General features: G+C 41.0%; 2 protein-coding genes and 1 long non-coding RNA gene across 7 annotated transcripts in view; 2 read left to right on the plus strand and 1 right to left on the minus strand.

The window, feature by feature from the left end:
• PDCD1LG2 (programmed cell death 1 ligand 2) overlaps window positions 1-23,038 on the plus strand; it is a 126,672-nt gene extending 103,634 nt beyond the window's left edge. For both annotated transcript variants that reach the window (XM_069576509.1, XM_069576512.1), the window contains 2 exons: window positions 22,094-22,162; window positions 22,875-23,038. In XM_069576509.1, coding sequence (XP_069432610.1) covers window positions 22,094-22,162; window positions 22,875-22,961 — 156 coding nt within the window. In that variant the 3' untranslated portion in view covers window positions 22,962-23,038. The remainder of the gene's footprint in view (window positions 1-22,093; window positions 22,163-22,874) is intronic.
• LOC138433595 (uncharacterized) overlaps window positions 1-23,245 on the minus strand; it is a 79,022-nt gene extending 55,777 nt beyond the window's left edge. For all 3 annotated transcript variants that reach the window (XR_011254368.1, XR_011254370.1, XR_011254369.1), the window contains exons 1-2: window positions 23,034-23,245; window positions 8,669-8,859 (exon numbers count right to left, since the gene is read on the minus strand). This is a non-coding gene — a long non-coding RNA (uncharacterized lncRNA). The remainder of the gene's footprint in view (window positions 1-8,668; window positions 8,860-23,033) is intronic.
• RIC1 (RIC1 homolog, RAB6A GEF complex partner 1) overlaps window positions 23,038-27,466 on the plus strand; it is a 140,487-nt gene continuing 136,058 nt past the window's right edge. Inside the window, exon 1 of one of the 2 annotated variants that reach the window (XM_069576478.1) lies at window positions 23,038-23,826. In XM_069576478.1, coding sequence (XP_069432579.1) covers window positions 23,683-23,826 — 144 coding nt within the window. In that variant the 5' untranslated portion in view covers window positions 23,038-23,682. The remainder of the gene's footprint in view (window positions 23,827-27,466) is intronic. The other variant, XM_069576479.1, reaches the window with a different exon arrangement.

Below are 27,466 nucleotides of genomic sequence, written 5' to 3' on the forward strand. Positions count from 1 at the left end.
ATACCTTGCAAAAACCCAACCTGGGCTTTGCTTTCTTATATCATCTTATTCTCATTAAGGCCAGTTTCTGAAGCTACAACTGGTGGTTCTGTAGTAAGGGGAACTGAGAATCTTAAATACTGTATGCTACCATGTGACTTCAGGATAAAATGTTCAAAACAAAACCTAAATTAAACACACACATGCACACAAATGAACGTAGTATAAGATCATCAAACTTACATTTACCTCTCACCAAGATTTAACCCCAACAAACAAATTGGGAGGTGTTAGAAAGCATCTGGGGCCTTATCTTTTCATCTAAGGGGTTTTCTGGTCTAGTTATCTAGCACCAGCACTTGTGATCAGTGTGATAAAGAGTCACTGTCAAAAACAGTAGAAATGAGGTCTTTCTGACACATCACTATCATGAGACCTAACACTGTTTACTGCCCAGGACCCATGGACTATGCTGGAATTGAGAATTGGGCAATTGCAAAGTTTCCTCTTTTTAAGGCATAAAAAGTGCTAACTTCATGTCTTTATTCCCTGGGCCATTTCTAAAAGGAAGGCAAGCTAATTAACTGTTGTTGTTTTTTTTTTAAAGAAAATCAGCCAAATAGCAAATACTCATTTTAAAAAGGCTTTCAGTTATTTAAAAAACTCATTCTCATTTTAGGAAAAAAAAAAGTTTAAAGAAGTCCCCCCCTGCAAAAAAAAAAAGAGAGAGAGGTTATGGTAATCCACCTATTGTCACCAACCGGGTGGATTCCTTACCAACAGAGTCACCAGGGAAGCCCAGCACAACTTTAGCAATGTCTTACGTTAACTTTTCAAGCCACAGAGAAAATCAGCACCTGAAAGCTGTTCTCACACTCAGTTGGTAAACGAAAGGTAGGCTATGCTCTTACACTCTGAGGTTCAGTGGCATTGTGCAAGTAAAAACTATTCTGGAAATCTTAAATGTTAAATTCAGAAATTAAGAAAATATGTGACTGTTGATCACTTCCTTCAGTGGATAACAGTGCAGATTTCCTGGTCTGTCACATGGCTTTCCTTTTAGCCAAGCAGGAAAGGTTTTGACATCCTTGTTTGCTGTTTCTACATCTTGAAGAAAAGCTGAAAGCACCTTTCTAGATACTGGCTGCCACTGCTGCGGCTGCTAAGTCGCTTCAGTTGTGTCTGACTCTTAGTGACCCCAGGGACTGCAACCCACCAGGCTCCTCTGCCCATGGGATCCTCCAGGCAAGAGTACTGGAGTGGGGTGCCATTGTCTTCACCTAGATACTGACACACCAAAAAACTCCTTTCAGGAAAGTTAGAGAAATCCCAGAATGTTATTTATCAAGCAGTTCAGATGTATCCTTTTGAAAAAGATTGACTCTGCAGATTTTGTTACTTAGACTGTCACCTGTAAGACAGTTCTTCTGAGTGTCCATAACATTTTTACTCTTTGGCAGGGGCGGGGGGTGTGTGTCATTTACCCAGTTCCCATGAGGTGATCTAACCTCAGATTTGGAAACCACATAGTAGGCTGTTAAATTTCTTACTCAATGATACAGAATTGCTTTTAAGCTGAGTTTTGAAGCTGTAAACTTCAACCTCTGATTTAAGCACTGAAGATGTTTTGGGCAAACTGTATTGCTTGGCATATAAAAAACAACACTAGCAACCGCAAAGTTCTCACAGTGTGTCAGGACCTATTCTTTGTGCTTTACAACTAACTCACACTTAAGCTTCATAATAAAATCCTCACAATCATCCTATGAACCAGATACTGTTATTGTCCCCATTTTATATATGAGAGACAGAAAGCAATTTGCCCAAAGTCACAGAGCTGTTAAGTGGCCAAGCCAGTGATAAGAACTGGCCATCTGTCTTGGAGTCTGTGCCTCTAAGTCTCGTCTAGCAATCTACCCACCCCCCCAACCAGTTGAAAATTACATTGACTCCTTCTAGCCACCCTTGTCCAACATTAAACCCACTTGAGTAATTAAATGCCAAGTTCAGTAAAGCTGCATTCTCTTAACAACCCCTTTTCCCAAGGTCCATGGGAGAAGCTGGCTATTTGCCTGGGGAAGCCTGTCTGAAGGGGTTTGTGTGTGTGCACGCCTGCTCAGTTGTGTCTGACTCAGCGGCCCCATGGACTGTAGCCCACCAGACTCCTCTGTCCATGGAATTTTCCAGGCAAGAATCCTGGAGTGAGTTGCTGTGCCCTCTTCCAGGGGACCTTCCTGACTCAGGGATTAAACACTCTTCTCTTATGTCTCCTGCACTGGCAGCTGGGTTCTTTAGCACTAGCACCACCTGGGAAGCCCCTGAGCTAACACTGTCACTGGGGAGAGACAGGTGAGTTTTCTTGTTCATTTAGTGTGAAAAACCTCTTAAACTGACGGATTTCTTTCCCCTCTCTCTGCTGCCAATAGCTACAGGTGAGAAGGTCTCCTGGGTATATTTCACATGATCTGCCTCAAGTAAAGAAAGGTCATGTGCCCTCAAAGAAGACAGCATACAGGAAGAGCGTAAGGGGAACGAGCAGGAGTTATAAAAACTCTGTTAATGACGTAAATACCTCATCAGCTTTCATTTTGTCAGCTGGGAGGGCAACCCACATGGTTAAAGTCAAGAAAGAAACTCTCAAGTTATTGTATTAACAATTCTGTTCTTTGGAGGAGACATCATAAAAAACCTTGGGATGGTAGAGCTGGAACTCTTTTAGCATCATCCCCCACATTTTAAAGACAGGGAAACTGAGACCCATAGGGGACTCCTGGCCTGCTCGTGATAACACAACTAATTGGTGATTTTTAAAAACATATTTATTTCCTTTTTGGATTATTTTCTTTTGAAGAAAGAACAAATTAATTAGCCTGTTTGGCCTTCTAGAAATGGCTCATGGCATAAGGCTCATGACATGAAGTCAGCATTTTATTCCCTTATACGGAGGAAACTGCAGTTATTACCTCCCATCCCAAAATGGGTCATGTTAGGCCCTAGGGCCTACGTATTGGCATGACAGTGGAGACTTGTCTTGCTCTTTGGTCGTGTAACTACTGTGCTGCTTGCTCTCTGTTGCTGGCTGGTCCTGTAGCCTCTGTTGGGCTCTTTTGCCCAGCAGGTTGCAGAGACACTCCCACAACGGTCCTCTCTTTTGATCACAGGTCTGCCACAAGGGATTCCTGCCACTGCCCTTGAGACTGAAGGGCTCAGGCCAGGCTTCCACAGGCACGCATCCAGGCTTCCCCCAGCAGAGGTCTCAATCCCTTTGGAGTACTGTGCACAATTGCAATCAGATTCCCGGCACTTGTAGAACCTCCTGCACATCTGCCCCTCCCAGTAGCCTATCCATGCCAGTCTTATGCCTTCTCCCTTCTCCTTAGGGTCTGTCTACTTCCTTTCCCCTCCTCTTGCACAACTCCAGTTCTTACCATTCCAGACACTTTCCAAAGTAAGGGTTATAATGCAACCCTCAGACTAGGAAGCCCTGACCTCCTGGAGTAGAAAGCAAGATCTCTGTTATCCTGAACCAATTATGTATCTGTTTAATGTCTGACTCTCTTCAGATTATGAAGAGAGAATGAAATTGAGGATTAGGATCAGGTTAAAGTTAGAGTGAGATTTAGGATCCTTCTGTCTGTTCTCTTTTGCCTCCCCTCTGCCAGCTCAGGGCCTGATAAATAATAGTCACTCAATACATATTTTCAGAGGTAAGAAAGGGAGGAAGGAGAAAGAGGGGAAGCTATTACAGTGGTATTGAAATGACAGCAATACTGAAATAACAAGTGTCTGATTTAAGGTAGTCTTAGAGGACATAAAGAGGAAAGAGTGGGAATGAAGTTGAAAACTATTAGGAAGAAATAATTTACAGGGTTTGATAACAAATTTGCCATGAAATATGTGAAATACAGCAGTCATGGGTGATTCTGAGATTTTATTTACTTATTTTGCTACACTGGGGCTTCATTGTAGCACATTAATCATATGGGATCTTAGTCTCCAACCAGGGATCGAACCCATGTCCCCTGCATTGAAAGGCAGATTTTTAACCAATGGACCACCAGAGAAGCCCTTATCTTGAGGGTTTTTAAAATGGACTTACCTAAATGTGCTCTGGGACTGTGGGAGAACAACTGGGTTGGTTTTGTTGGTAAAGAATGGAGGTTGGGGGTGGGTGGTGGGAGGGGGATTCAGGATTGGGAACTCATGTATACCCGTGGTGGATTCATGTCAATGTATGGCAAAACCAATACAGTATTATAAAGTAAAATAAAGTAAAAAAAAAAAAAGGATGGAGGTTGGTGAAGGGCTTGTGAACAGTGGGTCTAGCTTGGAAACTGTAAGGTATTTGGGGAGCATGTCCAGCAGGCAGATATATCTGTGGGTCTCACTATTTTAAATACATTTGAACAGGAAAACCAAAATCAAATTGTGAGGTGGGAAGAGTTGTCTTTAGAAAGTCCCTTCTCTTTTAGGACCCATTTTAAGGCCCCAAGTTCCCTAATTTTTTGCCTGTTTTTCTTCATCTACATCTGTTTTTAAGAAGTGATCTGATCATCTCGATGATCTCAGTTTAGAAGACAAACTGTTGGTGAAACACAATGAGTTAGTTCCTCAGGTTGTACTGGAACGCTCAAATGGGAGCACAGCCTCAAACCAAAGAAATGATAGCAACACCACCAATAAGAGGCAGTGCTCATGCGCCTCTTCGTGTACCCCAGGCACTGCACCAAGCACCTGCTGCTCTCTGCAACACCATGAGGCAAGAGTCATTTCAGAGAAAACTGAGCACCCAAAGGCTAAGTGACTTGTCCAAGGTCCCATGGCCTACTAATAATAAAGCAGGAAACTACCCTGGTGTTGGGGCTCTGGAGTCCATTCCTGTAACCAGTATACTGGGAATGAAAGTATAATGGTGGAAGTTTAAGAAGAGTGGAAATGTGCAGTAAATTTTTCAGGGGAGGGACCCTAGTAAGATTCAGATCCCGTTGTGCAGCTCACTGCAGTTTCATCCTTCAGACGGATGACCACAATGACTTGGGCTCTGCCGAGAATTAACCTTAGGCAATGTACTTAATCTCTTTCAGTTTCATTTTCCTTAAAGGAGAAATGACCTATGTAAAAGGTTATCCCTTATAGCAGCATATAGGGATGCTGGAAACAACCTAAAGGTTTATTGAGAGGGGACTGGCTTAAAGGAAAAAAAAAAGGATTGTACACCTATAAATGGAACATAATGCAGCCATTAAAAAGAGTAAGGTAGAGGTCTATAAGCTGTTATAGAATGATTTCTAGTATATATTGTTGTCAGTCAGTCAGTTCAGTCGCTCAGTCGTGTCCGACTCTGCGACCCCATGAATCGTAGCACACCAGGCCTCCCTGTCCATCACCAACTCCCGGAGTTCACTCAGACTCGCGTCCATCAAGTCAGTGATGGCATCCAGCCATATGTTGTTGTAGAACAATACAATATGCCAGCAGTCCCCAACCTTTTTGGCACCAGGGACCAGTTTTGTGGAAGACAGTTTTTCCATGACCAGTGGGTGGATGGGATGGTTTGGGGATGATTCAAGTGCATTACATTCATTGTGCACCCCAGATCATCGGGCATTACATCCAGAGGTTGGGTACTCCTGGAGTATGCTAAAATTTAAGCTTATAGGCCTCTACCTTACTCTTTTTTATGGCTGCATTATATTCCATTTATAGGTGTACAAACCTTTTTTTTTTTAAGCCAGTCCCCTCTCAATAAACATTTAGGTTGTTTCCAGCATCCCTATATGCTGTTATAAGGAATAACCTTTTACATAGATCATTTCTCCTGTGAGGAAAATGAAACTGAAAGAGATTAAGTACCTACTGGAGTGGGTAGCCATTCCCTTCTCCCGGGCATCTTCCCAACCCAGGGATCAAACACAGGTCTCCCACATTGCAGGCAGATTCTTTACCAGCTGAGCCACAATGGAAGCCTATACATGCAGGAAACCTGTAGAATTGATTGCTTCAGAACTGGGTGGCTGGGGGACAGAGATGTGAAGAGGAAGCTTGTACCTATCAGGATACCAGCAGAAGTACACTCAAAAGGGAGTTTAATGAAAGAATGAGTTACAAAGGTGTGGACGGGGATAAGCACCCAACAAAGGATGGTGGTGTGTCCACCCTTGGACTAGCTACAGAGGAAAAGTCATTACCATGCCTGGGTCCCAAGGGACACGGGGGAATAATGCTTACCTGAATCCAGAGAGAGAGAGAGCGAGCGAGCTGTAGGTATAGAAGAAGCCACAGACTTCCAACACACAGCCCAGCAGAGAAGGTGCTGGGGTTTAAATAGAGACCCTGACTGCATTCTTCTCCTGTCCTCCTATCTCTTGCCAGTGCAAACCCCATCAGCAAGCCAAGGGCAGAGAACGCTGTCAGTGCACCCTCACAGAAGAGCCTCTCGGGGGTGGAGGCAGGTAGCAGTGGGTCTGGAGGGCAGAGACTATCCACCATGGAAAGGGCATGTATAGCCTTTGACCTTGTATGTTTAGAACCAAGTGAATATATAACTTGTTTGAAAAGTAATAAATTTTGCACACATAAAAAAAAATTAAAAATAAAACATAAAAGTAGGGATTAGAGTAGATGGTTGCAATGTCTCCCCCCCACCTCCACATTCTATTTATTTGATGTGTGAGTTTTTCACCTAATGACAATCCAGGGCTCCACCTAGTGTCAGAGCAGCGCTTCACTGCATTCTGAGCAGTCTCACTAGGAGGGATTCTGGGGCAGACATGCTGGCTGCCCCCAGTCACTGGTGTGCAAGTAGTCTTCACTGTGAGTTATACCCACTTGGTGAATGATCTTACCCCCTGAAAGTAGAAAGTAATTATTTTGAGACACAGAACATTTGTTGTCATTTCTCTTAAAGAGATAGTGAAGCTTGAATTTTAATTCAATTTTGAACTAAAAAAAATGTATTTCTTAGAGAGTTTTAGAAAGATCTTACTGGAAATTCTAATTTAACTGGTTTGAGGTCTGGGACTCAGGCATTGATTTTTTGTTTGTTTCCAAAATCCGCAGTGGGTGTAACGCGCCACCAGGCTGGGAGTCCCGGGTTTAAGGATTCATTGCTTTCTATGAGGTGTGTTTCCCTCACTACCCAGAATGTGCCCCTTTCACTTTAGGCAAACTAGGTTACATGTAAGACAATTTTCCACTCTCCATGTTTTGCTCATGCCACCCGCTCTGGACTGCTCATGCCTTGAATGTTTTGCCACCCCTGCCTGCATCTACTGCCACAGTTTTACCTATTATCCCTGACACTGCTTTAGGGCTACCTCCTCCAAGATTTCCCCTGCCCTTCATTTCCAAACAGCTGTCTCTTCCTCGTTTGAATCCTTGAAGATTTTTAAAATAACTTTTATTATTTTTTTCCTTAGTAGAAAATGAATATATTTATACAGTATTCTTTTTACTTATCAAATTGGCTGCAATCAAAAAGTCTAATACAGTAGTCCCCTCTTACCCACAGTTTCACTTCCCATGCTATCAATTACTTGTAGGCAACCACAGTCTGAAAACATTAATGGAAAAATCCAGACACAAACAACTGATAAGTTTTAAATTATGCACCCTTTTGAGTAGTGTGATGAAATCTTGTACCACCTGCTCCATCCCACTTGGAAAGTGAATCATCCCTTTGTCCAGTATATCACCCCAAATGCTAATTTTAAGAGTTTATTTTAAAAAGATAAAATATCTAGAGCAATTTTGGATTTATCCAGAAATGCAAGTGAAGTTAAATACTAGAAAATAAATATAATTCACCACATTAACATTAAACAAGAAAGAACATATGACCATCCTAAATATGTAACAAGTAATATCCCTAATGATGGAAAAATGAAAAGCAAACCCTAAAAAGTTCAGGAGCAAGGAAAGTCCATTTACCTCTATTTGGTATTATAATGTATTTCTTAACTAGTGTGGTAAGACAAGAAATAATAGAGCACAAAGATAGGAGAAGCAGTAGCTGGTAAAAGTATTGGAGTGGTCTTTTTTCATAAAAATATAGTTGTCTACATTCCAGTGAATCTTCAGGCAAATGATTAGTAATGAATGCAGAGCTCAGTAACATGGCTGAATAGAAGACCAATACACAAAATCAAATATACTTCTAAGCACTGGCAAAAAAGAGCTAGAAAATCCAATTTTGAAAAAAAAGGTGCAGTTTACCATAACAATTAAAAAAACATAAGCTACCTCTTTCATAAGGCCTATATGCAATAAATTCCAAAACTCTATTTGATGAACATCAAGGAAGACCTATCACAGAAATACATGGTGGAAGATGTTCAATAGGAAGACTCTTTTGTGAAGTTGCCAGTTCTCCCCAATTTGACCTATAGATTCAATATAATCTAATTCCAAATCCCATGGGATTTTCATCCCCCAACCCTGACTAAAACTGATAAGCTGATTCTAAAATTTGTACAGATAAAACAAAAGTTGATATATAACAAAGACTCTTTTGGAGAATAAGGTAGGAAGACTTGTATCAGATTTCAAGAGTTTAATTATAAAGTCATAAGAATGAAGAGAGTGTGGTACTGATGCTGCAGTAGACAAATGGATTCATGGAATAGTAGAGATTCCAGAAGCAGATTTATGTATTTATGGACATAATATAAAAGAGGAGTGGTGGACTTACCTGGTGGTAGAGCGGATAGGAATCAGCCTGCCACTGCAGGGGACACAGGTTCAATCTCCGGATTCTACAAGCTGTGGAGCAGCTAAGCCCGCACACCACAACCACTGAGCCTGCACTCTAGAGCTTGCGAGTCTCAACTCCTGAGCTTGAGTGCCGCAACTACTGATGCCCACATGCCTGGAGCCAGCGCCCTGCAACAAGAGAAGCTACCATAATGAGCTCACACGCCACAACTAGAGAAAGCCTGTGCACAGCACCGAAGACCCAGCACAACCAAAAATCAACAAAGAAGAAAGAGAAGTGGTATTTAGCATACTATGGAAAGGAAGAATTAGTCAACAAGTGGTGCTAGGGAAATACAGGGGGAAAAAGCAGATTCCTACCCCATGGGTATATAGGAAATGCATTCTAGTTGTATTAAAGACTTGATTGGGAAAGCTGATTTTTAAACATCTAAAAGGAAAATAAAGAATAGTATCTTTATGTATTTGGGGTAGAGAAGAATTTCTTGAAACACACACACAATTTTATCCAAAACTGACAACAGAAAAGATCAACAAATTTGACTCTACTAAAATTAAAACATTTCTGTTCTTCAAAAGACCCCACAAAAGAATTTGTAGACAAACCACAAACCAAGAATAGATATTTGCAAAATATATAACTAGTGGTGTGCTTGTAAATGTTTTAAAACTAATTTTCCAGGGGGAAAAGCCATGATTTGTAGGGTTTGATGTTTACCATGGAGGAAATAATCCCACCATAGCCTATTTCAAACTACCAGAACAATGTCTTACACACAGTTTGGAAGAGATACACAAAATTACTCTTATGAGACCAGGCAAGCCAGCTCCAGTGCACCACTTCATATTAAAGGATTTGTTTCCAGAATATATGAATAACTCTTTCTGTATATCAATAATTAAACATCAAGCAATGCCATAGAAAGATGGGTAAGAGACATGAATAGTCATTTTACAGAAGAGAAAATGTAGAGAATAGAAATATACAAAGATTCTCCACCTTCATTAATAATCATACAAATGTTATAATTAAGATTACAATAAGAAACTATATATACTCTATAGGTGGGTTAAAATTAAGAAGTATATTAATACTAAGAGATTGCAAAGACTTGGATCAAGAGAAACTCTTTTTATGTTGTGATAGTTTCAGATGAACAGAGAAGGGACTCAGCCGTACATATACATGTATCTATCCCCCCTGCCAAGACTCCTGTCCCATCTAGGCTGCTCCATCAAGTTCCATGTGCTATACAGCAGGTCCTTGTTGTTTATTCATTTTAAATATAGCAGAGTGTACATGTCTATCCCAAACTCCGTAAACATCCCTTCCTCCCATCCCTCCTACTGGCAACCACCGGTTTGTTCTCTAAGTCTGTGAGTCCAAGAGGAACTCTTAAACAATGCTTCTGTGAGTATAAATTGGCACAACTACCCAAGAATTTAAAAATCTTATTATCTTAAAAGTTGAATATTTGAATACCCTACAATCCAGAAATATGTACTCTTTAGGTATCTATTTTAGAGGGATTTTAGCACAAGTATACCAGAAAGCACAAACATGAATGTTCATGGTAGCATTTTTATAATAGTAAAAAACAAACAAATAAAATTCAGCCCAAATGTATCAGTCAGGGTTTGTTCAAAGAAGCAGAACCACTGTGAGAAATTAATGCAATAAGGGATTTATTATAGGGGATTTAACCGTATGCAGTTCCAGAAGCTGGCTACACTGTCTATGTGAAGCTGTTGTTCCTGTATCTGATATTAGAGCTAAAGACCACAGGATGGGAAGACAGGATGTGAAATGGGGGGAGCAAGGACATACCAGAACCCACAAGGGTAGACTGTAATCTGCACTAGTCTTTCCCTCCTCCCAAACCCGTGGTGACATTCATTATGGAGTTAAACATACACCAGGCCCAAGAGTTGGAGAAGCTGAAGCTGACTCTATGAAAGGAATTGGGGAGCTGTGGGCCTGTAGGGACTTCCTCCATATAAGGAAATAGGGCCACTCCTTCCCTGCTACCTTCTTTACTGAGCACAAAATGTCTCTTTGTCTTTTCACATAACCCTAAGAGGCCCAGAGAAGTGAAGCGACCTGTGACCTATAGAAGCCTACTTTTAAGCAGCGTCTTTCTGCACCTTTCTGCATTTCTTCTCAAGAGAGCTCATTTCAATGTTTTGGATCTGAGTATCTGCTATTCCTCCTCTCCAAAGGACATTCCTGACAGGTACTTGTGCCTGTTGCCTCTCATGCCGTATAAGCAAGCTTAGGTAGTTTTGTAATAACAGGTCTACTTACATGATTAGCCTCCAAGGAAGTTCCTCATTCCACTGTAAATAGATGTCATCTTAGGACTGATTTCCTCCCGAATAACATAATCTTATCGAAATTTGAGCAATACATCCAAATGTACATTTTATTTAAATGTGAATTGCTGGCTTTGAGCTAAAGACAAATTCTCAAACCTCTGTCCAGATTTGGTACCAAATTATCCATGGTTACTCTGCAACTACTAATCTAGCGGAGGAAACACTCTTTGGCAGAAGAGGAAGTCAGTCCCCAACCTTCATTTCTCTATTCTCAGAGACATCAGGATGAAGTTTAAATCCATTACCAAAACATAACAATAGAATTAAAATTATTTAAGGGAGAGACTAAGTCTTTGCCAATTCATTTATTTTGAGCAAAAATAATACAATAGAGTTCCAGTACTGGAAAAGAATTTGGCTAATATTCTTAAGAACAATATCACAATATGTTAATTGAAGTGACTTTTTCTCCCTCTATATCTAAAAGTGTTGGGCCAAGGGTAATTAATCAGAAGTTAATGCAATTTTATATTAGATGTTTTGCTGTGGCTTTAGATTTTAAATAACAGATACTTTAGTTTAAATCATTTCAGTGAGTGAAAATCTGATTCCGTAAAGTAACAAATTGGAAGTTAGTGATTTCAATTTGCAATTCTTTTCTCTGTAAAACTATTTGTCATAAAAGTCTTCACATGGTGAGTTCTGCTACTGACTTTAAAATATAATTTAACTCACCAAAATATGATTCATAGTCCAGTTTTTCAGACATGTATTTTTTTGTACAAAGTGAGATATGTTAGTATTTCTTTCATTTCTAAATCTCTTTCTCTATTCTTTTTTGCTAATTTGTTTTTACTGTAAGATAACTTTTTATAAATATGGTACTTACTGAGTTATATTCTAATATCGTTATTATTCAGAAACCTCAAAAGAGAGAGATAGACAAAGTTCCTCCTGCAAGGGAGCCATCAATCACTAAAACCACCAGTCAACTGAGCATAAGAGAGCTCTACATACAAGCAATAATTGGCTGCTTTGCCTTTCTCTTTCTTTACTCCTTTGGGTCTATACTTGAGGGGTTAAGGTATCTAGATATTTGTACCTGGGCTCTGGGTACCTGCCATGAGAACTAGATTCAAGACACAGATTAAGGTAAGGAAGTTTATTAGGACGTGCTTTTGGAATCAAACCAATCTATTGCTCTGGACTAGACCAATATTATTGTTTTGTTTATTTATTAATTTATCTTTGGCTGCACTGGGTCTTCATTGCTATGTGCTGGCTTTCTCTAGTTGCTGAGAGGGGGCCTACTCTCGAATTGCAATACATGGGCTTTTCACTGCAGTGGCTTCTCTTGTTGCTGAGCGTGGGCTGTAGACACAGGGCGATAGAAGATCCAGCTGTTCCTTTCCATGTGGATATTCTCTTTTGAATATTGATGTTGGAGGATATGTGTTTATTTTAATTAAAGAAGGCAACATTTTTTTAAATCGAGGGCCTATAAACATTAGTGGCTAAGCATTTTCAAAAATTTGAAATTCAATCACAATCTTCATTATCAATGAGCAATTTAGAAGAACACAGCATTGTTACTGAAACAAATTTACTATATTTTCCAGACACTATCTTAAGAATTGAAAAACTGGTGGTTTTTGCTTTTTGGAAAATATGATACATTTTCTTCTCAAAGTTTCCTTTTTTTTTTTTTTGCCTTATGTGGCCTCATAGCTCTCTCCATGCCCTGTGTACAGATTTCCAAAATCTGTTCTTGCTGTCAGGTAGAGATATTTAGCAACAAAGGAAAATCTAAGCAGGACCCACCCAGCTTTTATATCCTGCATGGCTGAACTTTAATGAAAGTTTGAGTTTTCCCAAAATCTGGTCTTCACTGACTGGGGAGGAAAACCAGTTTGGGAAAAAAAAATGCCTTCAGCATGTGAACCATGTAATTTTATTTGAACTCAGGAATTCCAAAAATACTTGCTTATTGAAAACACAGTTATGTTTTTGTGTTGAAACCTGTTATGGAGAAGGATAAGTGCTAGTTCTTTCCTCCACTACTTTTTCTCATAAACAGAAAAAAAATTAAAGACTGAGTGGCTAGGCAGAAAAATAATATGGAGGGGATGAGTCGGACCATGTCCTGTCCTGAAACCTATGACTTCCTTGGGAGATCTGTATCCATTTTGTGGGATCTACTGAGCCCCACTCAGCTTCAGATAACCCTTTCTCCCTCTGATGAGAATTCAGGGCTCCCTCTGGCCCGATCTTCAAGACTAGTTGGCTCACTGTTCTACTTGCTGACGTCAGTGTAAATGCTGTGCCAGTAGCAAGACTAGAACTTCTGGGTTCCTGCAGGGCAAACTGGCCAAGCAGAACATTTTAAGGTCTGGTCAGGTTTAAGGGGATCCAGTGTTAAGAATAATATTAATAACTAGCATTTGGGGGAATACATACTATGTGTCAGTCGCAATACTGGGTGTTTGTTGTTGTTGTTTTAAAATGTGAATTACCTTATTTAATCCCCACAATAATCCTTTGTGGAATTTGATGCTTAGGGAAGTTTAAGAACCCAGAATTTGAAACCAATCAGCCTGTCTCCAGAACTCTTGATGTTCTTCCCTATTCTGCAAGCCCTGACATTTATTAATGGGTCTCCATGTACTAGATTGGAATCTCAGGCACCAGAGTAGCAGATGCTGTTGGTGCCCTGCCCATGTCTCCTTGAGGCTGTACCAACTGCCAGCAAGTGCACCACCTATCAGTGACTTTCCCTAGTGGTTGGAGGTCCAGCTGTGAGTATGGAGGTTGAGTGTGCGGAGATTTAATGCCTCCCAGGAGCAGCCCTTAACTAATGATTGGTAGGAGCTGGTTTATAAATCTCCAGTGCCCTTGCTTCTCAGATGCAGTAATTCAGAAGTATGGGATCTACGCTGGTTCCCAGAATTCCCCAGAGGGACTAAGCACCCAATACCCATAGTGCTCATGTGCTTGAAAACACTCTCCTCGTTGGTTGTCTCCCATTCTTGCGTATTTCCCTGCTGGCATTTCCTGATACCAACACCGAAATGAACTATTGGCATGTGTATTCTTGTTGGCTTCTTCTTGTTTTTGGTTCATTGGGAACCAAAACGAAGACAGAGTAAAGGAAAGGAGGGTCTGTGAAGAAGAAGAAGGCAGGTGGCGGAGCTGCTGCATTTCTGGAAAGAGCACAGGGTTGCTTCTGTAGAAAGTAGCCTCATAGGTGGTTCTCTGCTCTTGAAGGTGACAGTGTCTTTGTGAGACATGAGAGAAAGGTTTCGAAGGATTATTGAATATTGACACACTGGATGGTTCTTTTACGGCTCGGTTGGTGGAATGTTTGTCAGAGGTCTCTTTTGCTCCACTGTTTTTAAGTGTAGTTTTGCCTAGCGTTTTAGTTGGAAGTAAGAGAAGCTTCCCTGGTGGCTCAGATGGTAAAAGAATTTGCCTGCAATGCAGGAGACCTGGGTTGATCCCTGGATTGGGAGGATCCCCTGGAGAAGGGAACGGCAACCCACTCCAGTACTCTTGCCTGGAGAAACCCACAGACAGAGGAGCCTGGGGGCTACAGTCCATGGGGTCACAAACAGTTGGACACAACTGAAGCGACTTAGCACAAATGCACAACAGGTAAACTATTTTTTATTTCCTTGATCATGGAAGGACGTGGGCTTAATAACAAATATATACAGGCAGTGGCCAGCTTCTTCCAATACACCTGGCTGATGGAAGATGTTTCCTTCTACCTGGTTAAGGTAAAAACCTGGAGGGAGCTCTTGCCACCTTTGTCCGTTTTCTTGTCTTTATTACAGAGGGGACAACCTCTGAGAACAGTAATCTTGCTTGGGATTGGGAAAGTGTAGGTTGAGGGGAGAAATTGTAATGCTCCCTCCCAGAAATTGCTCTCTGATGGGAAGCAGCAGACAGTGCATCACACAGTCAAACCCCAAGGGCCTTTCACAGGAAACAGCCTGCACTTGCTCACTTTCTAAAAATGCCCACTGAGTAGGGGAGAGTCTTCCTTGGTAAACCATGTATTGAATGATGTGGTGCATTAATGTTGTTGAAATACTATCCAACTGCTAAAAGGTTAATTCCTTGATTCACTTTATAGATTCAACATCCTACCTAAGTGATGCAATTCCTTCTTCCCTCTCTTCCATCCACTGCTTATTAATATTTTCACATGACCTTTTGGATAGATTATCATTTCATTTTTGCTTAAGACATAAAGGATGTTATTTGCTAGGTGAATATGAAAAGGCCAATTTCATTCATTTTCTTAGCAAAGCAATTTTTCTGCATGAAGGATTCATAAAAAATATTCTTAGGAATTGAAAAAAATAGTTAAGTCTGCCTGATATCAAATATGTATATTTTATTAGTGAGAAAATAAGTTTGTAGAGAGAGACTATATTCAAGTTGTTAAGTGTTTGTGTTCTGGGTTCAAGTTTTGATTCCACCACTTCCTTCTTTACTCTGAACCTTGAGCCTCTCTGAGCCTTAGTTTCTTCACTTGTAAAGTAAGGATAATAATAGCTACCTCATGTGATTGTTAGGATGATAAGCATTAAGTATTATAAAGTGCTTAGAGCAGTATCTAGCACATAATGAGAGCTGAATACTAGTTATTATTATTATTATCATTTGTGTAATAGAACTCATCATTAGGAAGTTTTTTGTGTCTAATTCAAAATATGCTTCAAAGGGCATGGATTACTTTGACCTTTCAGTCTCCAGCATCATTAAAAAAACAGAATCTGACAAGATAGGTATTAGCATCTCCACTCCACAGATGAGGAACAGTTAAAGGTAGTTTAGAGGGCTAGCAAGGCAACACAAAGGTGATGAACAGGGCCAAGTAGTCCATAAGCATGGGCTCCACTCACTCATGAGGACTGCTATTGAATGACTTAAGGTTACTTCAACTCCTTGGTACCCTCTGGTCTCTACAGCGGAGTTGTTATACCCTTTGGATAGCTCTTTCACCAGGAAATCAAGAAAATTCAGATTTGCTGGAAGAGGATTCATGCCCTCACTTCCTCAGAATCCAGTGCAGCAGGATTTTGACTTGTTTGTATGCTGATAGGAGAACTGTATAGAGATTCTAGCCTACATATAGAATATAGACAGAAGGCACTTTAGCTTTTAACTCCTAATCAACTCTTTATTAACTCTTATTAATATGCATGAGAATCTTGTGGGTATTTGTTTAAAATGTTAATTCTTGGGCCACACCGTGAAGGGATTCTGACTCAGGAAGCCTGGGATTTGGTCATGGAATCTGCATTTTATTTTATATTGTTTTGTGTGTGGCAGATTCTCTTTTCTTTTTTAAATTGAAGTATAATTATATACAATATTATATGTTACAGGTATATAATATAGTGAGTCACTATTTTAAAGGTTATCCTCCATTTATGGTTATCATAAAATACTGGCTATATTCCTTGTGCTGTACAATATATTCTTGTAGCTTATTTTATATATAATAGTTTACAGATATCTGGATTTTAAGTGTATCTCCAGACAGTTCTGATGCAAGTGATAAGTGGACCACAATTTGGGAAAGTTGATCTCCTCAATAACAAATTAACATACAAAATAGCTATTTTTTCTAATTAAAAAAGAAAAAATATTACTATTTTTCCACTTATAAAAGAAAAAAAAACAGAAAATGCCAGGAATGAAAAAGAAAACTATGCATAATTATATTTTCTAGAGATGAGTACTGCAAATATTTTGATGGCTTTCCCTTTAGTTTTATTTTTTAATGTGTAGCCACTTTTTCATATCCTTTAGTACTTATAATCAAGTGTATTAAATGTGGTTTCATAGATATGTTCCTTTTACATTAAGTATTTAGTAGTTTTATAAATTAATTTTGTGTTTTAAATATATGTAAACTTACTCTATGAAATCTACTTATATTCTTGTCAAGGCTGGAGATTGGACTAGATAATATTTCAGGCCCATTCTGATTAAGATCTCACACTTGTGAGATTCGTATAATTCTTTGAGTGTAAGAACTAATCCCATTCAAACCTGATACAGAATCTAAAATTACATTCTCCAAAACTTAAGCTCAAAGATTTGCTCTTGGGCTTTGTCTTTCTCTCAGATCTGCTGATGTGACATTGTATCAAAGGTAATAATAACATTTGTTCAAAGATGATATACACATGGCCAACAACTATGTAAAAAGGTGTTCAATATCACTAATCATCAGAGAAATTAAAATCAAAACCCAAAATGGATATTATCTCACATCCATGAAGATGGCTACTATTAAAGAAGCAGAAAATAACAAGTATTGGTGAGGATGTGGAGAAATTAAAACCCTGTGCCCTGTTGCCTGGGTTAAAAAATGGTTCAACCTTTATGAAAAACAGTATTGGAAGTTCCTCAAAAAATTAAAAATGGCACTACCATATGACCCAGTCATCCCATTTCTGGGTGTATATCTAAAGGAATTGAAAGCCAGGACTTGAACAGATGTTTGTGCACCAAAGTTCCCAGCAGCTTTATTCACAGTAGCCAAAGTGTAGAAACAACCCAAGCATCCACATATGGATGAATGGATAAACAGAATGTGAAATATATTTATACAATGGGCTATTTGCCTTAAAAAAGAATGACATACTATCACATGCTACATACAACATAGATGAATCTTAAGAACATTATACTAAGTGAAACAAGCCAGTTGCAAAAAAGAATTATTGTATGATTCCACTTATATGAGTTGGAAACGAAACTAGTCAAACTCACAGAAACAGAAAGTAGAATGGTGGTTATCAGGGGCTGGGAGGCAGGGGGAAAGAGAAGCTATTGTTGACAAGATATATAGTTTCAGTTTTGCAAAATGAAAAGTTCTGGTGATCTGTTTCAGACAGGGTGGATAACCTAAAAATAGTTCAGTTCAGTTGCTCAGTCATGTCCGACTCTTTGTGACCCCATGGACTGCAGCATTCCAGGCTTCCGTGTCCATCATGAACTCCTGGAGCTTAGAACTCCGGGAGCTTACTCAAACTCATGTCCATCGAGTCGGTGATGCCATCCAACCATCTCATCCTCTTTCGTCCCCTTATCCTTCTGCCTTCAATCTTTCCCAGCATCAAGGGCTTTTCCGATGAGTCAATTCTTCACATCAGGTGGCCAAAGTATTGGAGTTTCAGCTTCAGCATCAGTCCTTTCAATGAATATTCAGGACTGATTTCCTGTAGGGCTGACTGGTTGAATCTCCTTGCAGTCCAAACGACTCTCAAGAGTCTTTTCCAATACCACATTTTAAAAGCATCAGTTCTTTGGCACTCAGCCTTCTTTCTGATCCAACTTACACCCATACATGACTACTGGAAAAACCGTAACTTTGACTAGATGGATCTTTGTTGGCAAAGGAATGTTTCTGCTTTTTAACATGTCTAGATTTGTCATAGCTTTTCTTCCAAGGAGCAAGCATCTTTTAATTTCATGGCGGCAATCACCATCTGCAGGGATTTTGGAGCCCAAGAAAATAAAGTCTGTCACTGTTTCCATTGTTTCTGAATCTATTTGCCATGAAGTAATGGGTCTGGATGCCATGATCTTCGTTTTTTGAATGTTGAGTTTTGAGCCAGCTTTTTCACTCTCCTCTTTCACTTTCATCAAGAGGCTCTTTAGTTCCTCTTCACTTTCTGCCAAGAGTGGTATCCTCTGCATATCTGAGGTGATTGATATTTCTCCTGGCAATCTTGATTCTACCTTGTGGTTCATCCAGCCCGGCATATTGCATGATGTACTCTGCAATAAGTTAAGTAAGCAGCATGACAATATACAGCCTTGATGTACTCCTGTCCCAATTTAGAAGTAGTCTGTTGTTCCATCTCTGGTTCTAACTTGCTTCTTGACCTGCACACAGGTTTCTCAGGAGGCACGTGAGGTGGTCTGGTATTCCCATCTTTTTCAGAATTTTCCACAGTTTGTTGTGATCTACACTGTCAATGATGTAGAAGTAGATGTTTTTTCTGGAATCTCTTGCTTTTTCTATGATCCAACAGATGTTGGTAATTTGACCTCTGGTTCCTCTGCAATTTCCAAATCCAGCTTGAACATCTGGAAGTTCTCGGTTCATGCACTATTGAAGCCTAGCTTGGAAAGTCTCATTTGCATCCATTAAGGCTTATTAATAATAAGCCATTCTGGCTTTATGGTTAATTAAATGATTCTTAGTAAAATTTAACACTATTTACTGTGAGGAGGACTTTGGACAAGGTAGACTGGTTAATCACATTTTCATTTACTGAAATTTTAAAAAATTCAAATGTTTGTACTTTTTAAATCAAAGTTTCAACCATGTGGAAAAGTAGAGTGAATAACATGTTGAGTTCCCTACTAGCCATCACTTAGCTTCGAATATAATCAACTCATGGCCAACTTTGTTTCATACATACTTCCATCCTCTCCACGCACCCCCAGATTATCTTGAAGCACAACCCAGACATCGTATTAGTTCAGCTGAGATATTATCAATCTTCAGGAGGGCATAAATGCTAATCAAGAATCCATCCCAGAAGTAAATACATTAGCAAATATAAATATTAAAGTATCATACAAAAAATACAAAAAAGCAAATACAAAAATATCATAAAGTTGAATGTTTAAATCATATTAAACAATCCAAAACTAAACCAGTATCATATTCAGTGAATATTGTGATAGGCTCTTATAGAGGTCCCCCCAAGTTGGGAGTGGTGTGCGCAGAATCAGAATCCAGTCAGTTATGTATCATCATAAGAAGTCTTTTGGACTCTGTGGGAGAGGGCGAGGGTGGGATGGTTTGGGAGAATGGCAGTGAAACATGTATATTATCATATGTGAAATGGATCGCCAGTCCAGGTTTGATGCATGATACAGGGTGCTTGGGGCTGGTGCACTGTTATGACCCAGAGGGATGGTATGGGGAGGGAGGTGGGGGGGGGGCGTTCAGGATGGGGAACACATGTACACCCGTGGCAGATTCATGTCAATGTATGACAAAACCAATACAATATTGTAAAGTAATTAGCCTCCAAAAGAAAGAAAGAAAGAAGTCTGTGAATGTGCGAAGGGCAGAGAGCCTACTTTTAGTTTGATGACTCAGAGTGCTTTTCCTCCTAATCCTTCTCTCACCAGTCTTGCGACAGTGCCTGAAGCTCCAGATTACTTACATTCCTCTCTTTGATTTGCCTGCACTGTAGGCCTCACTTAAAGCAGAAAAGTGGGGCATTATAAATCATTAGCAACTTAACTTTGTCTTATGGAATTTTTTTTCATTACAAAAGTAACATGTATTCATTATAGACAATTTGGAAAACAGAAAAAACCCTCCCAAAGAACACAAAAAAGCACCTATAATCAGGGGTCAACACCAATATTTTAGTGAATTTTCTTCCATTTTCTCCTAGGCATTTTTATACATTTTTTTTATGAACATGGGATATTTTACATACCGTCTTTTTTCTGCTTTCATTACTTCATAATATATACTGAATATACTTCTATGTGATTAAATTTTCTTCCCCATAACTCTTATTTTTGCAAAACATTTCATAGTAATGAAGGACTATAACTAATGTCTTTTGAAGGACATTTAGATCATTTCCTCTTAGCTATCTTTGTGGGGTACATTCTTAAAGTTAAACTCTGTACATACTGGTGTTTTTTTCTTTAAAAAATCACTAAAGGAAAAGAAATGGTTGGTTCCAAAGGTAACATATCTTTACGCGCGCTCTCTCTCTCTCTCTCTTCTTAAAAATGTAAGACCAGCTACTCTTGAGCTTCCCTGGTGGCTCAGACAGTAAAGAATCCACCTGCAATGTGGGAGACCTGGGCTCTATCCCTGGTTTGGGAAGATCCTCTGGAGAAAGGCATGACAACCCACTCCAGTGTTCTTGCCTGGAGAATCTTAATGGACAGAGGAGCCTGGCAGGCTATGGTCCATGGGGTTGCAGAGAATAGGACACAGCTGAGCAACTAAGTACACAGCACACCAGCTACTCTTTAGAAAAATTGTGCCAACTCTTCCTCCAGCAACAGTTTATAAATGTACCTCTGTTCTTGTGTCCCAACACTATTGCTTGTGATTAAAAAGAGTCCGTTAGTTTGATACATGAAAACTTGTACCTATTAGATTTCCCCTACACTTCAGTCTTAGCTCAGAATAGAGTTCAATAAGTTTGACTTGAAAGTGACGTGGTGTGCAGAAAGGAAGAGAAGGTACATCCAGAGCATAGGAATTGCTAGTGTATTTTACAGATAAATGTTAGACTGTGATATCTGAAAGTTTGAAAATCCCATTCATAGGGTTTCTACCACAATGGAGGGGGGAACTCTTAAGTAAGGGGTTGTGGAGAGAGTCAGGTATTTTACTTCTTCCTGGACAGGAAGAAAGGCCTATAGGATCTCCCTGCCTGGAGCAACTACCACAGGTCACTTCAATCTAGAGATCAATAGATCCGTAGAAGGAAGACCAGTTCTTTTCAGAACTGGTGACTTTAGGCATGTCTACCACTCTGGTCCTGTTAACATCACACCAATGTTACCTACCTTGAAGATTAGCTACAGAACAAAATCAAGCCATGCATTTGAAAATATTTTGCAAACCTTAAATGCTACAAAGGAGTGTGTTAATAAATCAGCAAGTAAAGTTAAAAATGAGTGCAATGAAAAGTACTTAAAAGTTCCTTAAACTGTGTGTGAGTGCAGTTAAATGCTAACATTTAGGAGGCACGTGAGAACAAAGACCCTCTGAAGGAGAGCTGGGAGAAATACACCCTCAGGAAATTTTCAAGTGGAACTGGTGCCCTGTAACTTAACTTTAATTTCCTCTCTCTTTCTGCCAAATGCATAACTGAATCTGAGAATGTTAGATGACTGTATGATGCAACTGTGTTATTTTTCTACAATTTTATATTAGCAAGTCAAGAAACTGCTCTGGGCCTCTTTATTTGTCTAATGGTGCAGTTTAGTTGGATCAGGGTTTCATCCAAATCTTCCTTTGACAAAAATTTTCAGTTTACTATCCTTACTACTTAATATGTTCCAGGCTGCTATGCTGTTTGTTTGCCGGGAAAAAAACACCAGGAAGGAGACACAGTCTGGCCACAAGAGGCTGGTGAGTGGTGAGGCAGTTTAAACTTTGCTTTGAGGAATCTTGGATTCTTTGATCACCTTCTGGAGAATGCAGTGAATGTTTAGGAAAATTATGGAAAGTTACATATTTTGCTATGAGTACCAGCTACAATACTGCATCTGATATGGATTAAGTTAGTTTCCTTTCTTGCTGTTTATTTATTCATGTGAGTTAACTTAAAAAAAAAACCTTGGGCTCTTAAAAAAAACCTTTTAATTGAAACATGGGGAAAAATTCAGACTGTACAAAGACGCAGATAATGAGAAGAAAGTCTTTTAATCCAGAACCCCATTCCCCTACTCCTCCTTCCCTCGACACTCCTGCATCCTCCTTTTCAGATGTAATCCCAGGGTCAACGCTTAAAGAAACTCTTATTGTTAAGGTGATCCCTGGGGTCCAAAAAGTTAAACATCGAACTACAGAATCGCTAAAGTCGGTTCCAGTTCCAAAATTAAATCACATGCTCTACTGAGAGTGCAAAAGAGAAAGCCTTGCCTTGTCTAACATTATGGCTGGTAAATGGATACAAGATTGCAAACCGAATTTAAAAATATACACTACATTTAGAATTCCTGAAGGACAGAGAACAGGATTCAGGCACTTTCACAGCAAGTGGTTTATGAATTGAAATAAGGTCCCCTCTAGGGTGTAAACTCCATGAGGGCAGGGACTTCACCACCAGCTTTCACCGCAGACCTTGGCATACAACAAGGGTTCACTGGACAAGGGACGGCACAACCCTGCACAGAGACCGCGGCCCACAAGCCAGGACAGGAATTGAAGCAGCAAACGTCACGTGAGTCACCCTCCCCTGCACGTGCCCCCGACCCAGGCAAGGCAGCTCCGGACCCACCTCCACCAGAGACTTCACCAATCAGGGAAGGAAAGTTAAATTTGGCCAGGCAAGGGGCGGTCCCAGATCGTAATCTCCGAGTAGCTGAGTCTTGCCGGCTGGGCCCACTTGTCGCCGAGTTTCAGGCACTTGTCCTGCCTGCTAGCCCTGACTATACAGCCCACATAGCAACTGGGAGGCGCAGAGGAGCCAGAGCAGCGCAAGGCGCATGCGTGTTGAGCTGAGGCCCAAGGCGGAGTTTCAGACAGCAGAGTGAAGATTATCTCCAGTACGCACGCGCGCAGCAGCCCTCGCCGGCAAGACACACGCGGCGCGGCGTGGTGACGCCAGTGCGGCCCGAGGAAGGGGCGGGGCCAGGGCGGGGCGGGACTTCCAGCTCCTCCCGCCCCCTCTCCATCCAGACTCTCCCTCCCCCTCCTACCCCCACACTGGGCCCCGTCTGCGCTGGGGTGCCTTCGTCGCTTAGCGTTGTGTCGGCCTGGCCCGGCCCGGCCCGGCCAGAGGGCAGATGCCCGGAGCTGCCACCGGCGCCGCCGCCGACTCGGCCGGTGGCGGTGTGGGAGACGGGCGTCCGACCCTGGGCCGCTGAGTGTGACGGACGGGGCCGGGGGCCGCCTGGCGCCGCGGCGTCTGAGGCTCAGCGCGGACCATGTATTTCCTGAGCGGCTGGCCCAAGAGGCTGCTCTGCCCTTTGGGGAGCCCGGCCGAGGCGCCTTTCCACGTTCAGTCCGACCCCCAGAGGACTTTCTTCGCCGTACTGGCCCCAGCTCGCCTCAGCATCTGGTACAGTCGGGTAAGTAGAGCCTCACGCCGCTTCCTCCCGGCTTCCCGGCACCATCCCGCCCCCAACTTCCACCCAGAGTCTGGGACCCCTGCCCCTTCGTACCAGACCCACTCGTCTTCGCCGTCCTTGTTCCGCCTCCTTGGTTGCGCGAACCCCCGGATCTGGACACGTCCTCTGGCCAGGGCTCCGGGGTGGATGCCGTCGCTGCTGCCCCAAATCCCTGCACCTCCCTGCGTTGGGCCGGCGGCCGCGCACGGTGCGGACCCCACGCGCTCCTTCGGCCGAGTCCAGACTTTCCTTCCTCTCTCTTCCCCCATTCGCCGAGGAACAAATTTGGTTAAACTTTTCACAATTAGGAATCTGGCCGCTGTTGTGTTCCTAGTCCTACCTTGCTTTAAAGGCCATTGTTTTGAAGTTGGGGAAAGCCTGTTGGGCTTTACCCAGTCAGTGCCAGACTTGACATGCGGTGATAACATTTCTGCAACTGCAGCCAGAGGTTTTTTTTTTTTTTTTTTTTTTTTAACTGAAGGTCTGGTAACCCAATTCCTCGCCTTGCCCTAACATCTCTCCACTTTTAGGTCAGTTATTTTCTCTACAGCTCTTGGACTCTTCTGTAGAGAATTATAGGGGGGTTAGTAGGAGCTGAAGTGGGACTCAATCTCTCCGCTTGCCTCCTGGTATTCGCACCTGGAACTAATAAGATTTGGGAAGCGCTTGAACCAATGTTCTGTTTTTGCTTTCTGTGAATCGTGCTTTTTTATTTCTTGTATCTGATTAGTCAGTGGTTGAAAGAATAACTTAAAAAATAACTGGTGGATTTCCTTATTTTCCTTGAACGCTGCTACAGGTCTGTTTATAAGCAACAGAACAGAGTATAAAAATTTCCCCCCACCCTCCCAAGAGAAGGCAGTGCTAATCTATGTCAGAGTGAAGTTGTTATCCTTTGAAAGCTGATTTTTACCAGGTGGAAATAGGTTTCGACCTTAGCTTTGTTAGATACATGTGAAATACTGGGTTTAATCAAATTAGTTAAAACTGTCACATCTGTGTGACTATTTGAATGCTGTAAGGCCCTTGACTATCCTCACACACAGCCCTGGTAAAAGTAATGATGAGATTTAGGTATTTCTGGTATCTTTTATATGACTGTAATAGTTAGGTTTTAAATTATAGTGTTTGCCATTAAGTTTTGGCTGATTTAATTTTTAAATACGTCTCAGAACAAAACAGGGCTTTGTGTTGTTTTGTTGTCACAAAACAGCAATGTGACACTTCTGTCTGGTGCTTGATTGCATGTTTTTATGTATTGCATATCATCTGGGTCTTAAATGAGATACTAATTCATTTACATCATGTATGCCACTTGAGTAATTTTTTTTGTATATATTATTTTTAAGGCGTATAAAAAATAATTAGGTAAATTTTATATTGCCTTCTGAACTTTAGTTCATAATTTCACTCTAATGTAACAAACTGTAAAGCCTGAAATATAACTTTCCTTAACTCCATAAAGGACAGGCCTAACTTAATTTTATCACCCAACACCTGGTGGCTCAGATGGTGAAGAATCTGCTTGCAATGCAGGAGACTCGGATTCTACCCCTGGGTCAGGAAGATCCCCTGGAGGAGGGAATGGCTACCTACCCCAGTATTCTTGCCTGGAGGATTCCAGGGACAGCAGAGCCTGGCAGACTATAGTTCATTGAGTCACAGAGAGTCAGACAGGACTGAGCAACTAACACAACTTAATTTTAGACATAACTAAAAAGCCTCTTGATGAAAGTGAAAGAGGAGAGTGAAAAAGTTGGCTTAAAGCTCAACATTCAGAAAAGTAACACGGCATCTGGTCCCATCACTTCATGGGAAATAGACGGGGAAACAGTGTCAGACTTTATTTTGGGGGGCTCCAGAATCACTGCAGATGGTGATGGCAGCCGTGAAATTAAAAGACGCTTACTCCTTGGAAGGAAAGTTATGACCAACCTAGATAACATATTGAAAAGCAGAGACATTACTTTGCCAACAAAGGTCCATCTAGTCAAGGCTATGGTTTTTCCAGTGGTCATCCATGTATGGATGTGAGAGTTGGACTGTGAAGAAAGCTAAGTGCAGAAGAATTGATGCTTTCGAACTGTGGTATTGGAGAAGACCCTTGAGAGTCCCTTGGACTGCAGGGAGATCCAACCAGTCCATTCTAAAGGAGATCAGTACTGGGTGTTCTTTGGAAGGAATGATGCTGAAGCTGAAACTCCAGCACTTGGGCCACCTCATGTGAAGAGTTGACTCATTGGAAAAGACTCTGATGCTGGGAGGGATTTGGGGGCAGGAGGAGAAGGGGACGACAGAGGATGAGGTGGCTGGATGCCATCACCGACTCGATGGACATGAGTTTGAGTGAACTCCGGGAGTTGGTGATGGACAGGGAGGCCTGGCGTGCTGCAATTCATGGGGTCTCAAAGAGTTGGACACAACTGAGTGACTGAACTGAACTGAAACTTAATATGGGCTTCCCTCATAGCTCAGTTGGTAAAGAATCGTCTGTTGGTAAAGAATCGTCCGGTTTGATTCCTGGGTTGGGAAGATCCCCTGGAGAAGGGATAGGCTACCCACGTTTAGTATTCTTGGGCTTCCCAGGTGGCTTAGTCAGTAAAGAATCCACCTGCAGTGCAGATGTGGGTGTGATTCCTAGGTTGGGAAGATCCCCTGGAGGAGGGCATGGCAACCCACTCTTAATATTCTTGCGTGGAGAATCCTCATGGACAGAAAAGCCTGGTGGGCTGCAGTCCATGGGGTCACTGTCAGACATGACAGCGACTAAGTGCAGTACACAGCATAAACTTAATATGAAGAAAGAATAGACCAGAAGCCTGTAGACTACTTTATCTGTAAAAGAAACAAAAATGTTCCTTGACTTTCTTAGGGATGTTGTAAATATTGAGAATATCAGGGTTTTATTGTGTGTGTTTTGTTTTGCTTTTGGACTTAGATATTAAACAAATCTATGGCAGTCCTGGTCAACGTAAAACTGGTTATACCCCTTTCCTTCAAATTCCAATGGTGCTCAGAGATTGCTGGGGCCACTATCATTAAGATTGTGCAAAAATTTAGGTTGTACAGAGTGTATGGGTTCAGAAGTATGTGAAAAGAAATTCAGGAATACCTTAGAGGAGGCTCCATGGTACTGTCAGTTCACTTATGGTTAACTTTGAACTCTGACATCACCATCACTTTAGAAATCAAGTATTGGATGAGATGATTTTAAAGTTTATAACTGGGTGAATGGGGAAACAGGTGCCAGACTCCAGTGTTTATTTTGATTTTTTAAATTTCTAAACTTAAACTATGTAAGTTAAACCTAAGTTAGGTTAACAAACTTCTTTTAAAAGTGAAAATACCTCTAGCTAAACTGAGTAGCTATCAGTCATTCCTATGTAATTTAGAGTGAACGGGTTTAAAATTTTTGCATGAGAACATGAAAGCTTTGATTTTGGAGATATTGTATATGCAAGTAATTTTACAGAATAAAGTGAATTTTGAAGATCTGAAGAAGGGTTTTATGAAATTTGAAGTCTTTAAAGCAGCTTGAGGGCATTTAAAAACATGGAGAAACATGCTCAAAGAGATGTGAGGATATAATACAATTTGCTTT

This window comes from Ovis canadensis, chromosome 2 (assembly GCF_042477335.2).
Source record: "Ovis canadensis isolate MfBH-ARS-UI-01 breed Bighorn chromosome 2, ARS-UI_OviCan_v2, whole genome shotgun sequence".
Taxonomy (NCBI): domain Eukaryota; kingdom Metazoa; phylum Chordata; class Mammalia; order Artiodactyla; family Bovidae; genus Ovis; species Ovis canadensis.